The sequence below is a fragment of the Lachancea thermotolerans genome, assembly GCF_000142805.1.
Source record: "Lachancea thermotolerans CBS 6340 chromosome G complete sequence".
In the NCBI taxonomy this organism is placed as follows: Eukaryota; Fungi; Ascomycota; class Saccharomycetes; order Saccharomycetales; family Saccharomycetaceae; genus Lachancea; species Lachancea thermotolerans.
Window position 1 is genome coordinate 1017746 of NC_013083.1, and position 16812 is coordinate 1034557.

The 16812-nt window shown below is 45.5% G+C and overlaps 3 protein-coding genes across 3 annotated transcripts; all 3 read right to left on the bottom strand.

Annotated features, from left to right (window-relative positions):
- Window positions 1-12: 12 nt before the first annotated feature.
- KLTH0G12122g (M28 family metallopeptidase) lies at window positions 13-2290 on the bottom strand (the record flags this gene model as incomplete). Its single annotated transcript, XM_002555513.1, has 2 exons — window positions 13-2115; window positions 2159-2290. The coding sequence occupies 2 exons, from the start codon at window positions 2288-2290 to the stop codon at window positions 13-15; spliced, it is 2235 nt and encodes a 744-aa protein (XP_002555559.1).
- A 165-nt stretch (window positions 2291-2455) lies between these two features.
- Window positions 2456-13204, bottom strand: NUM1 (Num1p; the record flags this gene model as incomplete). The annotated part of the gene is made up of 1 exon (XM_002555514.1): window positions 2456-13204. One exon carries the CDS (start codon window positions 13202-13204, stop codon window positions 2456-2458), a length of 10749 nt encoding a protein of 3582 aa, XP_002555560.1.
- A 651-nt stretch (window positions 13205-13855) lies between these two features.
- SLX4 (Slx4p) lies at window positions 13856-15832 on the bottom strand (the record flags this gene model as incomplete). Its single annotated transcript, XM_002555515.1, has 1 exon — window positions 13856-15832. One exon carries the CDS (start codon window positions 15830-15832, stop codon window positions 13856-13858), a length of 1977 nt encoding a protein of 658 aa, XP_002555561.1.
- Between the last annotated feature and the right edge of the window lie 980 nt (window positions 15833-16812).

Genomic DNA, 16812 nt, shown 5'->3' on the forward strand with positions numbered 1-16812 from the left:
AGTCTCCGTGCATCAGTGCTTTGCATGTCCGAGTCTCTTCTCTAAGTGCTTGATCGTGCGCCCAATGATACGTAGCCACTTCCCGAAAGCCACAGGGTCGTCGTCGTCCAGCGCCTCCTTCAGGCCGGGGAACGCAAAGCCCTCATAACCTGTGTCTCTACCCGCGGCGTAAACAACATGTTTGAACCATGGCCGGCCCTCTAGACCCTCCTCGTGGAGGAACATACGCTCCAAGAACCTTAGTTTGTAGTTCAGTCCGACAATACGGTAGTGCAACGCTATCCTCTTCCACCACGGCATCGGCTCATCCCACAGAGCTTGAAGTTCTTCGGCGCGTGCGTCAAAAGACGCGGCGCGCTTCTTTAATCCCCCCAGTCGGTCTCCAAGGATCACTAGGGCATCTGCTATTGTCTTCTTGCACCGGCCTGCAGGAATGTTCAACCATCCTATAGGCACACGGTCCTTTAATTCTTCAAAGTATAGATCCAACTCTGCCGCGTAGTCAAAAACCTTAAACCCAGTCACTTTGCGCTCGGACAGCTTGAGTGTCACAAGCCCCAGATACCTTGCAAGGGCATTGTGAAGCTTGAAACCTGGATCGCACATGGTGCTCATCCAGTGGAAGGAATCATAGTTGGAATGGTAATGGTATACAGGCTCTTTGAAAGACGAGTCAAACCCCATGTCGACTGAGGCAATGCCCAAGTGCTCCTGGAACACTGTGTAGTCGGAGCCGCTTCCCAAGATCCCAAACTTTTCCTTTCTACCGAAGTAATGATCGTGTAGTGTTCCGCCCTCAGGATATTGAACCAGATGAAGCGCCTCTTCCAAAACGTAATTCAGAAGGGGCGATGAAGCTACGTTCAGAGTCTTTCCACTCACAGAAACATCCACGTTCAGGTAAGCCAGGCAGTTTGCCTTCAGGTCGTCTGCGTACTTCTCGCCGAACTCTGTGGATCCTAGCAACGCGTATTCTTCCCCGTCCCAGGACGCAAATACAATGGTCTTGCGTGGCTTCCAGCCTTGCTCCATTAGCTGGCTAAAAGCACGGATCACTTCCAGCATCGAAGCTGAACCACTATTTGGATCAGATGCACCACCCTTGATCCAAGCATCGCGGTGGTTGCCGACCAGAATGTACTCTCCTCCGGCATCTGTCCCGGATATATTACCATAAACATTGTAGATTGGCCTGATGTCATAGGACTGGTTGTTGTAAAGATTTAGAGAGTATCCTGGGGCAGGTCCCGTCCAGTAATCGAAGCCCTTTAGGGCGCCCACCCATTTATCTCCTCCGATGCTTGTGACGTTCAGCCCGTGTCCATTCAAGCGTTTCAAAATAGGCTCAACCTCACGCATCGATATTGGCAAGCTTGGGATTGAGGGGATACTGTCATATGGATCAACTCTCTCGACGTCTCCCTGCGAAGCATACCCGGGCGTTGTTGGGTCTCCCGGATTCTGGCTTAGAAATTGAACAGACCCTCTCTGCAATGACGAGGGGTTTCTAGCAGGTCCGTCGGGATAAGCTTTATCACCTTTTGATTCGCGGTAATAGTCGTCGCCAGGATCTGAATATATCAAAACCCCAACACAACCTGCCTCTTGTGCGAATTTCACTTTCAAGCCTCTGAATATCTTGCCATACCTCGCAACAGCTATTTTCCCGGTCAAGTCAACCTTCAAGCTTTTCAGAAGCTCAAAGTCTTCCTTCGTACCGTAGTTCACATACACGTACTCCGCTGTTACGTTTCCGGAAGCACTGTATCCATGGAAGGCCTGAACGAGATCATCTCCATCCGTAGTAGGATCATCAGGTAGCCTATCTTCTTCTAAGGTAGCAGTGTACTCAACTCGAGTTCCATTGCGCCCATCTTTCAACAACTGCAATCCGTGCTCTACGGGGTAATTCAAATAGATGTCAAATGACTCGACGTCAGTCAATAGCCCGTACTCACGGAATTTTTCGGCGGTCCAGTTTACTAGCTCCACGCCTTGGCCTGCCAAGTGTGGTATGGAGGTATATTTCTCGGACCAATTACCTGCCAAGTTTTCATCCAAAGCCCCGAGAAACGCGCTTTCTAGGGGGGAAGCAATTCCTAACTCACCTGGGCCCTTTGCTTGGAACACATTGTCCGCCGGGATTTTGTGCACGAACGGGAAAATGAAGTCTACGCATAAGGAGCAAGGCAACAATGGTTAATTGCAGAACCACTCCCCATCGTCTTGTACTTCTGCGAGAGTTGTCGCTGGAAGCGGCGATGGCTTTCTCAACGTCACTGGCTACCATATCGCTAAGAAACCAGTGCCTATAGCTTCGGAAGTGTACTGCAAGTGAACCTTAATCAGTTGTTTGTATTCCCTTTTATATATTGGAGAACTCAATTGCTGATAAGATAGTTACTCTAGTATCACGCGACAATAGTTTAAATTATGTAACATCTTCACTATCTATCTACCTCCTAAGTGTCCGAGTCGAGCTGGGCCGGTTGGCAGAGCCGGAAGAGGTGAGTCGTCTGGTTGAGGACAGTCTTTGGTTCGTGAGTTTGGCCGTTTCTCCCGGAAGTTGGTAAATTTTATTCGCATCATTGGGGTCGGTTGCGGTATCATCCAAATTGATGCCATCCATATTGCGTTGAAGCAGATAGCGCAGAGAGTTGAACCAAATGTTGTGGCGCTGTCTAGTAGCGCATGTTATTTTGATTGGACGCGACTCTGTTGTAATAAGGATGCTCTTATGATATAAACCAGCGGGGTAAGGATTTGAATCTTCGACGCTCTCAATGCCTAAGATTGCAGCTGCTCTTGTTTTATTAGATGCAGGGTTTTCAAGCACTGGGTTGTTAGTGGACCAGTATAGCGTCATAGTGTAGGGGTGCACCCAGAAGTACCGCTCGTGGCGTGAACTTATCTGAGAAAATGCACCCAAACGACGGTAGTACTTATGGAGGTATTCTCCGATCACAGTTTGAGTTAAAGCGGGAATAATGCTGGGCTCGCTCAGGGATGCGACTGTTGCAAGAGAGATTCCTCCGTCAAATGAGGTGTGCCGAATGTGAGGAATATCTACATCCATCCCCAGCGCCGTTGGCTTGAGTGTAGATGCAGAACGTGAATGTTCACGCGTTCTAGTACTGAACATCTCATAATCGTTATAAGCAGCAGCAGCCGCAGCCTCAGCCAAGCTTCTTCTGCTATTTGAGTCTGAAGAGCCCGTTGATTTGATGGTGTTTTGTCTGCTTATTTTCGCTTGTCCGAAAGGCGAAGCCATCGAACTCGCATGCGCAGAGCTCTTGACGCCCATGTGCAAGCCACGCCTCTTAGCCTCAGCTTGTAGTTCATCGTTAGTTGTCATTTTAAGCGCCTCTTGTTCTTTAGCAAGAAGGTTTTCGTAATAGGAAGAAGGTAAAACAACGACATTGTTGGTATCTATTACGCTTGCCGTTGTAGTTACAACAAACTTGTTTTCAGGAATGCACATCAAACCAAGCTTCTTGGCAAGGTTGTAGATTTCCCTTCTATCTTCACTGTTGTCAGTTACTTCGCTCCCTCCGATTCCTGATGAAGTCAAATCATCGTCTTCAATGTCTGTGGCTCTGGAATCAGAGAAGTGGCTTAATCTTTTGAGTTCCTCTTTGTCCACAGCTACCAAACCAAAGTCAATTGCGCTAGCAATCACCTGATCTTTTGTTAGCGTTGGGTTTGAGAGCTCTTGTTTTATCTGCTCAAATTGGGCTCTCTGTATTGGAACTAAGCCGAATTCCGCAGACTTTATCATGATATCATCTAGCGTCAATTTACGAGCACTACCCGCAAGCTCCTCCTTGATTTGAGCAAAGTGCTCAGCGTTTAAGGCAACAAGACCATATTCATGAGCTCTCTCAATCAGTTCCTCTTTCGAAGGGTAGTAATCAGTGACAGAAACTCTACGTGGACAGCCTTCAACAGGATTTTGGAAACCGCTTTCATCTTTCTCAACTACAGCGCTGACTTTTTCGCTGACAGATGGCACGCTTTCTTTTTGGACTAATTTGAAGCCGAGTATAGAGGCTGCGTCAATGAGGTATTGCAAATTAGGTCTCTCTTTGCTAAAGTCAAAGTCAGTATCATCGTCCGTTGTTTCCCGTTCGACAATCTCTTGATTCTGGTAATCAGGCCCTTCATTGTTTTCGGCCTCAGGTGTTGATCTCAAAACAGAACTTGAAGTTGCCGGCAGCTTTGGTGATTCCGCCATATTTTTCTTTAAAGATTCGTATTCCGCAAGCTCTTCACAGGTTATGATGGTCATGCCAAACCTAGCCGCTTGTGCTCTTAACATATCATCAGACAGGCTGTAATTTGATATGCTCTCGAAATCCTCTTGGTTTGAGCGTGCTTCATTACCCGAGCCTTCACTTAAAGAGGGGGCTGCCAGACTGCCAATTGGCTTAGACATGCCCGAAGATCTTCCGTGAACTGTGTCATCATCTTCTTTAACTAGGATGTAACCTAGATCCTTTGCAAAATTACTTACCTGGGAAAGAGAGAAACCCTGGCTTAAATGACCTCCGCGCACAGTCGACGTGCGAGATAAGGGCTCTCCATCCTCAGACAATGTTTGGTCTCGGGCATCCTCATATTCGCTAGGCCCCACGCTAAAGGTTGCGCTGGAGTTATCAAACGATATTGATTCGGCAAAAGATTGTTGTGCGTCATAATATTCGCTCTCATTGGTCGAAGTGTAATTTAAGCTGCGGTAGGAAGACCTGCTATTGGCTACTGAAGGCAGGCTAGCTTGTGAAGAACAGCTCAATAAAGATTCCCGTCTTTGCCTGGCGTCCATTTCTTCTTGAGAACTACCAAGCGCCCCGTGGGGTACAAGTTGGTACCCAGATTTTAAAGCTGCTTCTTTGAGCTCTTCCACTGAAAAGGTTAAACCACTGTTTGGGAGAAAAGATGCTATAACTCTCATAGTCTCTCCCGTTTCAGATTCGAATGTTACTGAATCGCCATTTAAAGCCATATTGACCACGCCGTTATCCGAACTGCTCAACAAAAGGTCAAAATCTTCAGGCTTTAAGAGCACAACACCTTTCACAGGCAGACTGTCGGAATGTTTCCCTTCATCCTGAGAAGCCATTATATGGCCAGAAGCACTCTTTGGAGATTGTGACTCTATTTTGATGAGAGATCGAGAGCAGCCCTGTTCTGTTAGCCGTCCAGAGAAAGGATCCCTTGAGTCACGCCTAGCTCCTTGAACTAAAATAGATGATCCTTTGTGGGCGCCAAAATCATCATTTGCCGAGTCGACTATACAGAAGTCTATCGACTTCATGATCTTTTGCAAGGTTCCAAAGAGGATGCCGTTTCTCTGGTCAGTAGAGCTTTGCTTACTAGCGGTTTCACTGTTGGACAAAGATGAAGTTACGAATTGTTTCAAATCTGAAGGCAGAAGTTCAGTAGAGATCAAATCGTATTCAGTTTTGGTTACCGGCAACAAAGAGAACTTTTGGCAGAACTCTGACAATTGGTTTTCTGAGAGATCCATGAGGCTTGAAAGCTTTGGCACCCTATTTTCATGTGTCAGAATCAAGAAATCATGATCTTCACTTTGAGGATGTGTTGAGTCGTTACTATTCAAAACATTTCTTTGAGGCAATTCAACGACAGTGTTCCCGGTTCTCTGCGCAACTTGCTCGACTTTTTCTAAGCTTGAGTATTCGGAGTTGGTCTTCAATCGATCATATTGCACCTTTGTTAAAGATATCAAATCCAAGCTCTCCAACTTCTTCTCAAGCAAGTCAATGGGAGGTGCCTCCGAACTGTTTTTCAGCTTTTCGTAATCCTCTTCTGAGAGTAGCACTTGGTTGCTTGCTTTGATGTTTCTTTCCAAGACATCGAAAGAAGGATTCAATGACTCTTCTTTGAGATCCTCGAATTTTTTCTTATCAATCAAGACTTTATTGTTTTTGAGAGCATGCTTTTCCAAAAATTCATCAGTGGGATTCTCGTTTAAATGCTCGAGGCATTCCCAAGCCTCGACATCAACTAGCACCTTTCCATGAGAAGTGGCATTGACTTTTAAGAGTTCCAAAGGAGGATTAACAGCATTTTTTTCAAGCAAATCAAATTTGTTCTTTTCTAGTGCCACATATTCAGGGTGTTTTTTAATCTTTTCTAGTAGAAAATCGAGTTCAGGGTCATCTCGAGTTTTCAAAAGATCACTGTAGTTAGAAACAGGTACCAAAATTCTCTCAAATTGTTTTGCGCTGCTTTCTAAGTATGAAATGTCAGGAGATTGCGTTAATGAGACCAAGTCACTATAATCCTTTTGGGAGACGAGTTTCAAACCCTGGCCCTCAAGATAGGATGTCAAGGGACCTATCGGAGGATTCTCCAGATCATTTTCCATCTTTCTGTATTGAGTTGATGGTAGAACAACATGATCTATCTTTGACCCGAGGGCGGAGACAAAATCTGCTGTTGGATTTTTAGCGAGGTCAAGAGTTTCCCTATCTGTGTCATAATCACTCTTCTCGACGAGGACTTTCCCTACTGTTTCTGACTTAGTCGATAGGAATTCCTCCGAGGGTGAATCAAGTTCGCTTTGAAGTTTCTTTAACTCAGTGGCCGAAACAACTGTATACGCATGCTTTGCGGCAATAGAGTTCAGTTCATCAATGCTCATCCGTTCTCTGACGCTTTGAAGAGCTTCAAAATCCTCGTTCTTGATCATAGCATAGCCAAGTTCGTCAGATTTTGACAGTAGGTATTGGATGGATGGACTTCTTATTGTTTCAAAGACCTCGTAGTCAGCTTCAGACAAAAGATTCATTCCCATGGTGCTCGCTTTTGCTTTCAAGTCATCTACAGATGGTGAGCAGTCTCTTCTCTTCATGTCTTCGAGCTCTGAGATATCCACCAAAACCTTATCTAAAGCCGCAGCTTTTGAGCTCAGGTAGTCCTGAGAAGGTTTCTGAATCGTTTCGCTGAGTAGCAAGTACTCAGAATTAGGCAGGAAGCAGTAATTCATTTCCTGACATTTCTCTTTCAAAAACTCGGTAGAGGGGCTTTCAGACAATGCTTTCAGAGTCTCATAAATATTTTTATCAACGACAACTTTATCAATTTCATTAGCATGATTGATTAAAATTTCCAGTGATGGATGATGTAATTCTTTTTGCTCTCTGTCATAAGATGCCTTGGAAACCAGAACCATGCCAATCTTCCGTGCCTCTTGCTCTAAAAATGAAAGTGTAGGAGAGATTGCTTTTTCAAGTAATTCATTATAATCTGTCAGGGGTACCAATTTACTGCCAGAACTTGCCGCAAGGTCTTGCAGCTCATCGAACGTTAAGTTAGTTGTGGCGTTCTTTAAGTTGTCGTGCTCCACAGTAGTTAGCACCAAGAGGCCGTTCTGCTCGCAGTAAGATGAGATAGTGTCTATGTCAATCTTTTCCAGAAGTGGTCTTTTCAACTCCTTTAGGTCGGCAATAGAAATTATGGCCATCGCTTCGTTTCTCAGACGCTGCTCAATGTCAGAAAATTTAGCGTTGTCAATAATCTCATTTTCAAGTTTTGCTAGTTCTTCCAAAGTAAACACTTTGTAACCCAGCTCAATGACTTTTCCGAGAGCAGCATCATCACTCGCAGCAGAAATCAAAGATTTATAGTCCTTCTGAGAAATAGCGCAGAGATTATAAGTCTCGAGATGGCTTAACAAGTAATTCTTAGGAGGGCTGTCATGGTCTTTCTTCATTTTCTCAAATTCGTCAATTGTAAGTAATATTCTGTTTCTTTCAGTAGCCATGGTATTTAGTTCCTGAACTGAAGGTTCAGTAGCTTTTTGTAACAGTGTATCGTAGTCCTTTCTTTCTGTAACTGCAAAGCCAGCATCTTCACATTTGCTTCTGCAGAGATCAATTGCAGTCGTACCCTCAAAACTTTTCAACCTTTCATACTCTTGAACTGGTATTAGTTTATGCCCTAAAGCTTTAGATTCCAAGTATTGGATGTCTGGCGTCTCAATTTTTTCAACCATCTTGTTGTAATCTTCTTGAGAAGTCAACGTAAACATCAAAGCTTCCGCTTTTTCTTTCAAATATGATAGAGAAGGTTTCATAAGACTCTCTTGTAGTTTCTGTAGCTCTGTGGCTGCAATTAAGATGAAATCCAAGCCTTCGGATTTTTCCCTCAGATAGGAAACGCTAGGAGACTCGACCAGGTTCTTCAAAGTCTCGTGGTCCTTCTTAGGGACCAGGACAAAGTCCAATTGGCCCGCCTTTTCCTCAAGGTATGAAGCGTCTGGCGTCTTGACAGTCTTCTTCATAGCTGCATGGTCCTTCTTGGGAACCAGGTCAAAGTCCAGTTGGCCTGCTTTCTCCTCAAGAAATGAGACATCTGGCGTCTCGACAGTCTTCTTCAAAGTCTCGTGGTCCTTCTTAGGGACCAGGATGAAGTCCAGTTGGCCCGCCTTCTCCTCAAGGTATGAAGCGTCTGGCATCTCGATAGTGTTCTTCAAAGTCTCGTGGTCCTTCTTAGGGACCAGGGCAAAGTCCAGTTGGCCCGCCTTTTCCTCAAGAAATGAGACATCTGGCGTCTCGACAGTCTTCTTCATAGCTGCATGGTCCTTTTTCATAGTTTCGTGGTCCTTCTTTGGAACCAGGACAAAGTCCAGTTGGCCCGCCTTTTCCTCAAGGTATGAAGCGTCTGGCGTCTCGACGGTCTTCTTCATAGCTGCATGGTCCTTTTTCATAGTTTCGTGGTCCTTCTTTGGAACCAGGACAAAGTCCAGTTGGCCCGCCTTCTCCTCAAGGTATGAAGCGTCTGGCGTCTCGACAGTCTTCTTCAAAGTCTCGTGGTCCTTCTTAGGGACCAGGACAAAGTCCAGTTGGCCCGCCTTCTCCTCAAGGTATGAAGCGTCTGGCGTCTCGACGGCCTTCTTCATAGCTGCATGGTCCTTTTTCATAGTTTCGTGGTCCTTCTTTGGAACCAGGACAAAGTCCAGTTGGCCCGCCTTTTCCTCAAGGTATGAAGCGTCTGGCGTCTCGACGGTCTTCTTCATAGCTGCATGGTCCTTTTTCATAGTTTCGTGGTCCTTCTTTGGAACCAGGACAAAGTCCAGTTGGCCCGCCTTCTCCTCAAGGTATGAAGCGTCTGGCGTCTTGACAGTCTTCTTCATAGCTGCATGGTCCTTCTTAGGGACCAGGACAAAGTCCAGTTGGCCCGCTTTCTCCTCAAGAAATGAGACATCTGGCGTCTCGACAGTCTTCTTCATAGCTGCATTATCCGTTTTCATGGTTTCGTGGTCCTTCTTGGAAATTACCACACATCCGAGTAGTTTCGCCTTGGCTTCGAGATATGAGAAGTCAGGCGTCTCCACCGTCTTCTTCATGGCTCTATGATCATTTTTCGGAATTATAATGCACCCAAGCAGGCCAGCCTTTGCTGCAAGATATGATGCGTCTGGCGTCTCGACAGCCTTCTTCAAAGTCTCGTGGTCCTTCTTAGGAACAAGAACGAAATCTAGTTCACCAGCCTTCTTCTCAAGGAATGAAGCATCTGGCATCTCGACAATCTTCTTCATGGTTGCATGGTCCTTCTTGGGAACCAGGTCAAAGTCCAGTTGGCCTGCTTTCTCCTCAAGAAATGAGACATCTGGCGTCTCGACAGTCTTCTTCAAAGTCTCGTGGTCCTTCTTAGGGACCAGGATGAAGTCCAGTTGGCCCGCCTTCTCCTCAAGGTATGAAGCGTCTGGCGTCTCGACGGCCTTCTTCATAGCTGCATTATCCTTTTTCATACTTTCGTGGTCCGTCTTTGGAACCAGGACAAAGCCCAGTTCACCCGCCTTCTCCTCAAGGAATGAAGCATCTGGCGTCTCGACAGTCTTCTTCAAAGTCTCGTGGTCCTTCTTAGGGACCAGGACAAAGTCCAGTTGGCCCGCCTTCTCCTCAAGGAATGATACATCTGGCGCCTCGACAGTTTTCTTCAAAGTCTCGTGGTCCTTCTTTGGAACCAGGATGAAGTCCAGTTGGCCCGCCTTCTCCTCAAGGAATGATGCGTCTGGCGCCTCGAAAGTCTTCTTCATGGTTGCATGGTCATTCTTAGGGACCAGGACAAAGTCCAGTTGGCCCGCCTTCTCCTCAAGGAATGATACATTTGGCGCCTCGACAGTTTTCTTCAAATTCTCGTGGTCCTTCTTTGGAACCAGGATGAAGTCCAGTTGGCCCGCCTTCTCCTCAAGGAATGATGCGTCTGGCGCCTCGAAAGTCTTCTTCATAGTTTCGTGGTCCCTTTTAGCAATCAAAACTAGGCCCAGTTGACCTGCTTTGTCTTCAAGATATTTCCTGTCTGGCAGTTCGACTGTTCTCTTAAGGATTGAATAATCATCTTTCTTGATGGGGACGTAACCCATCTCTTTTATCTTCTCTTCCAAAAAGATGAAAGGTGGGCTAGTAATTTGCATTCTGATGGATGATAATTTCCCCGATTCTATCAACTCATAATTGACCAACTTCGCATTGGACCTCAGGTAATCAATACTAGGGTTTTCATGTTCCTCATAGAGCTTATCATAAAATTCCTTATCAACTAATGTCTTTCCATGCTCGAGACATTTGGAACTCAAAATGTCGAGGTCATCACATGCCAACCGACGTTTGAGTTCGGAAAGTTCCTTTTCCTCGACGACACAATAACCTCGGTCTGATGCTTTACTGCTCAAATGTTCCAAAGTTGGGTTTCGGCTTAAATTAATTAGCTTTTCGTGCTCGTCTTTCTTAATCAAAACAGAATCAAATTCGCGGCCTACCCAGTCAGTGAAACCATCCATGGTCGAGGATTCAATACACTTTTGAATGACGTCGAACTTGGGATTTTTTAGCTCATCCTGCATCGACAAATATTGACTATCATGGAGGACCGTCAGTTTTAGCTTCTTTGCACCCAAGCGAATTTGACCTTCGTCTGGTGATTCTACACATTTTTCAAGCTGCCGTAGTTCCGTTGACGAGATAACCGCAAAGTCCTTTTCTGCCGCTAGTTCCTTCAGCTTGGATATCGACGGCTCACTGAGTTCCTTGTGAACCTCTTTGGGAACTAAAATATTATCAAGCGCCAATGATTTTGTTTTGAGTTCCTCCATTGATGGGTGCTGAAGCTTTTGATACTCTTGCTTACTAACAAGAACAAAGTTATGGCTTGATGCTTGTTCTTTTGCCCACTGAATATCAAAGTTTTTAATTTTATCGAAATCTTCTTTAGGAAATGTTACGTATCCGTATTCCGAGGCTAGATTAGAAACAGCCTCTAAAGAAGGATGAGAAAGGGCCTCATATTCCTCAACTGGTTTGACTACCTGACCTCTTCCCTTGGCTGCATCGGAGAGAAAATCCAAGGTTGGGTTATGCGCAATTTCCTTTATAGAAGCCCAAGATTTGGTGTCGACCAGTTCATAGCCCATTGTTTTGGCATATACAGAAATGCTATTCACATCGGGATGAACCATTTTTTGAAAAAGCTCTTCTTTTACTGGCATTAATCCATGCCTTTGAAGCCCTGCTTTCAAAATTTCCAGATTAGGGTTCTCAGCCCTGTTTTGAATTACTTGATATTCGTTAGCCTTAATGGCAGCATAGCCTGCTGCCGTTACTTGGTCCAGCAACCAAGGTAGCGGCGGATTCTTCAAGTTGGTATATTCGTCGTGTGAAATAAGTTTTTTGTCAGCGCTTGCAGCCAGTGATTCGAGTTCACAATGTGACGGTTTTTGAGAGATTAAAGAGTCACACAATGTTTCGAACTCGGCTTGTTGAAAAACTTTATAGCCCTGGTTTTTCAGTTCTTTGATTATATCATTTTGGTTGCGATCGCCACTGTTCTTGTGTGGTCCATTGATAACATCAAACTCACTTTTATGAAGAACAATAAGGTTATTCTTCTCAGCATATCGCCTAAATTCTTCAGGGTCAATTTCGTATTTGCTTGTATCAAGCTCATCTAAGATTGGATTCCGCACAATATCAAGCGTATCGGAAACATCGCTTTCAAGACCTTCGTCATCAGTACCAGTTTGTGCACGTATGCATTCAGAAGAGATGGAGAAATTGAAATCGTCAGAACTTTGAATGCTGTGTCGTCTTTCATGGTTTTTGCTCTTATGGCGCTTGATTGATTTTGTAGGCGTCATGTGCTTATTTGAAGTGAGTGTACCAGTAAGAGGGAGAGGAGAGCTGCTCAAAGTAGAAGATTCTTGATCATGAGCACCTTGCTTATTGGTAAAAGTGTGACTACGTGCAGATTTCAGTTTCGAAATTTGCTTTCGAAGGGTTTCAATTACCTGGTTGGCGCTTTCAAGGTCCGCAACAGAGCTCTGCGAACTTGAATCGAAAGCAAGGTCACGCACATTCTCACTGACCTTTGTTATATTTTTGGCCAAGGTAACAGGCTCCGCGTTCGCGCCGGCGCTTGAGAGCGTGGGTGACGTGCTGTTTGACATGTCCTTTCTCAACTGTAAAATTTGATTATTCATACTATCCAGCTTCTGCTGGAGCTCGTCATTCTCCTCATTCAAATCAGAAACATTTTTCTTCAAATCCGCGATTTCTTTCAAATAGTTCTGATGAACAGATTCAAGCTCTTTTTTGAGGCCCAGTCTATCCAGGGATAACTCCTCAAGTTCGCTTCGTGTAACGTTGTATGTATCCAATTGAGCACGAAGCTCTTTTTGGGACTTCTCTGAAGCGTCCCGAAGTAGCTTTAATTGCTGTGACATCTGCTGTAATTTTGTTTCTAGTTCCCAATTGGAGTCCTTTAACACTGCACTTTCCTTCTCCGTGCCATGCAGTCTTCGAGAAAGCTTCTCAAAGGTCGCCTTTAGAGCTTGATAATCTTGCTGCAATGATCTCAAACTGCTTGCCTTGCTTTCATTATCGGCTTGAAGGCGACGACACTCGAGAAGTAAGTTCTCGCTTAGCCCAACAACGAAATTTACATCCTTAGACGAAGTGCTATTAGCGACATTATTATGGGTAGAGCTACCAGCAAAGACGGGCATGGATGTCCTCTTGTCGCGCTGGCTCAGTATATTAGAAAACGGTGCACGCCGCTTGGAGGCTCGCTTCGAAAGCGCCTCCTCTGTTTCATGGTCAATTCTCCTTTGGATATCTTCAAGCTGCGTCTTTAGATCAGCCTCTGGGGGTTTTTCCCGTTCCTCTTTTGGTAAACCCATGATGGGCGATTTGGAGAGGTGCCTTGTTTCGCAAAGGTGAACCAATAGTCAACATCAACATTTTTATTTTCTCTAGACTCCATACTTAATAACTACTCTCACTAAGTCATGTGACAAGCACCCCTCTCATTTGATATGGGATAACTTATCCATTTGGTATTATTGCTCTCAAGAGATGATTGAAAATGGTCTGGCGCCACTTGCTATCTACGCCATAATCGGCGCTATAATTAGTGGCTCGCTTTCTTCATTCAGATGAATCAAGTTAGTGCCGATGCCTCAATAGCGATACTCCAGGATGCTCAAATAGAGCGCTAAATAAATATACAAGATTGCAGTATCTTGTTCTAAAGAGAGCATGGTTGATGCGAGTGCTGAAAAATCCATAAGCAATGTTGAAGCGATGAATCCACACCAAGCAACTTAGTCACTTTCTGTAGCGCCCGCTCCCATGTTTCTCCTAGTAATGAAAAGATATGACTCGAAATCTCTTACCTTAAATGCCATTGAAAAAAGGATCATTCCTGCTTTTAGAAGACAGAAAGACCAAAAATCCAAAGAGTGTGGGATCTACCATTGGGATCTAAGTTCTAGTTAGTCGGTTTGCACATTACTAAAAAACGCAAAAAGGAAACGGATTCCAGTCTGATACTAATCTTCAGCTGCACTTCTCAGGCAGATCCCCATTTGGTCTGCCCACTGCTTTATAGTAGAGTCATCAATCTTGTCGATAAATGGGTCCTTTTGAACCAAGAAGTCAATAAGTTCACTAAGAACCAGAGGCTCAAATGTGTAAACTTTCTCCAACAAGGAAGGTGACTGCTCCACTAGATGGGTGAACTGGTCGAACAATCCTTGCCTTTGTTCTTGTGCATTTTCCCCGATCAAGTGCTGTGACGCACAACCCATTTGTTCCGCCATCTCTGATCTAGTTCTAGCAGGCTTGAGTCCGATTGCTCGAAGACTTTCTCTAAGATTTTTGGCAGATAGTGGGAGAGAGGGCGGTACAGAAGCATTGCGCTTCACCGACACTTCAAAGTCGCATAAGTCACCTGGTGAGGCGATGCTTGTTGGGGATTTTATCACGGACAATCGATGGTGTGGCGCAGTTGACAGATCGACTTTTGAGTCCACGGTTTCAAAATCTAGCTCGAGGAGTTGATATTTCGTTTCCTCTTCGCTGTCTTGCAAATCAAAGTCCTGCAATCGCCAGACGACTTGACGAGAACGCAGTGTAGAGTAAATCTCAGAATCTGCAATGCCTCCACATAATCTCAACTGAACTTTTTGGTGAAGTGCTCCGTAGTTTTGGGGCCGCGAGTGATTTTTGTCATTCCAGGTTGTTGTTCGTGTTGCGGGAACCTGTACTTCGGACTTTAGCGGAGAAATTAGTGATTTCACTGCATTAAAAGAGCATTGAGTTAGGTCAATTAACTGGTCTCGCCCAGCGAGTCCAGACGGCGTCCTATAAGTGTGCCGTTGCAAAACTTGCGGCCCGGAGCGAGGTTCTGGTGTGGACGTTGGGGATTTGGGGAAATTTTTGGTAGCATCATCAACACCGTTATAAGATAAATGAAGCCAGCGCTGTTCTTTTGGGCGGGCCGCGCCGCTGGAACTTTTCATCAACTTATCTCCAGATACTCCAGGTTGTTCCTTCATTTTAACATCCTCTCGGAGCCAGTAGGGCTGAAGCATTCGGGTCCTAAAAGCTCGGGCAACGTCCTCGTCGATTTTAAGTTCAACACCAGTCTCATCCGTTGTGTCTGAAATGCACTGTTCATCTAGGAAAGAGGGGCCTTTCATTTGCTCCCTTCCGAAACTTTCCGAGATTAATGCCGGTGACTCGGCGTCGACAAACTCCTCTTCTACCGCTTGAGATAAGCTGAAAACCATCGGTTGCTGAGCATTGTAGTGGAATTCTTGGGACGCTTGAGTTTCAGGGTCAGACGGCGGCATTTGCGATGAATACCACACGTTATCTTTTTCGGCTCCGCCGTAAACGTATTTGTATACAGCTTCGACTTGACCAGGCGGGCACTTAGGGAACTTGGATTTGAGAAGCTGAAGAATGTGGGACCATTCGTGGGGGCTGTAAGTTGAGAAGTGACTTTTGGATGGGCCGGGTGAACCACTGGCATCCTCTACTTGCAAGCGGTCTATGATGTCTTTAATCTTCTTTTTTTTGCCCGATAAAAGAGATACCACATGGCGGCTTCGGCGGTTGTCAGCTAGCGACTCGTAATTCTCTGTATTGAACTGAGTAATACTTTTAATAGAACTTGGTGTCCTTTTGCGCTTTTTGCCAGTGCCTGTGCTTGTGCGGCCAGCCGCTTTCGTAGACTTCTTTCGCTTAGTGGCTTTAGCAGGAGGTGTTGCAGCCCTGCTAGGCGGAGCGCTCTCTGTTGCGCCTAATGACTCAAAAGCGAACTGAGTAAGGTTCTTTTTCATAACTTTTTTCAGTTCCATTTCATCCAGTTTGCTTTGCACCTGAGTGCTTATGAGCACGTTCGCACTGGAGTCGCCCGGTATTTGCGTCATGGGAAGCTCGTCCTGTTCCTGCATGGGCGAGTCCGAATCTACAACATCATCCGCTAGACTCAGACGTCGTTGCACTATGTCGAAATTCATGCCCCATGTACCCGTTTGGCGCTCAAACAGAGGGCAGTGTTCGATTCCTTTAAAGTTGTAGCTGAGGGGAGAAGATGTCTTGGATGAGGTTCAGCGAACCTTGAAGCTCTGGTCACGTGGTATTGATGAATTGCACTCTCGCGTCTTCACTACAACGACCGAGATCAGGCTGGTAACATACGGAAGGGCAAGCAAACAAAAAGCCATATCCGAACCTCCTGAGTGTGGCAGTATTGTCTAATTCAATTCACACGCGCGTCTCTTCTAACCAAGAACTTCACTACTGCACGCCCACTCGAAGCATATCGTATTAAGTGCCGTGAATAAAATGAACAAGACGTTTTACATCGGTGGCGCCTCCAAATAGAATAGAATATTTTGGTTTTAGAGGGGATCATGCGACAAGAGGAAGCTCGCGTTAAGATTTCAGAGCTCCAGAATACTGTAATGCTCTGCACGTAAATCGCGCTCTCCTGTACAGCTGGCGTATCATCTAATTCATTCATTAGCGGCCAGCGCTTAATGAAGATCTGCTTTCATCACGTGTTGCATCACATGCGGTTTTGGCCCACGACATCCCCCGCTTACGCTGTAGCCCTTCAATCTAAAGAGTCTGAAATTTGTTTTACAACGCACGCCAAGTCTCAGATATTAGGATCGCAAGAGCTTCAGGCGAGCTCTTTTCCTGCGAAACAAAGTTTCAAGCCGTCCATGGGTGCGCGTGGCTCCCCGCCAAGGCGAACCAACCCAAAGCACCTTGCGGCGCTTATAGAAGTTAACTTTTGATTACAGAATCAACACCCGTACGTTGAGATGTTACAAATGCGGCGGGGTCGTATAGCCGAGCAAGACCCTCGAAGGAGGGTGCCAGCAGACATGACAGCGCCTCGCGGAATATGAGGCTCAATCTTATTTTTCTGGCATGAACAATCAGGGTTTCTTCCGCGGCGCCCGAGGCTCGTCGGAAGCTTTGCACACTC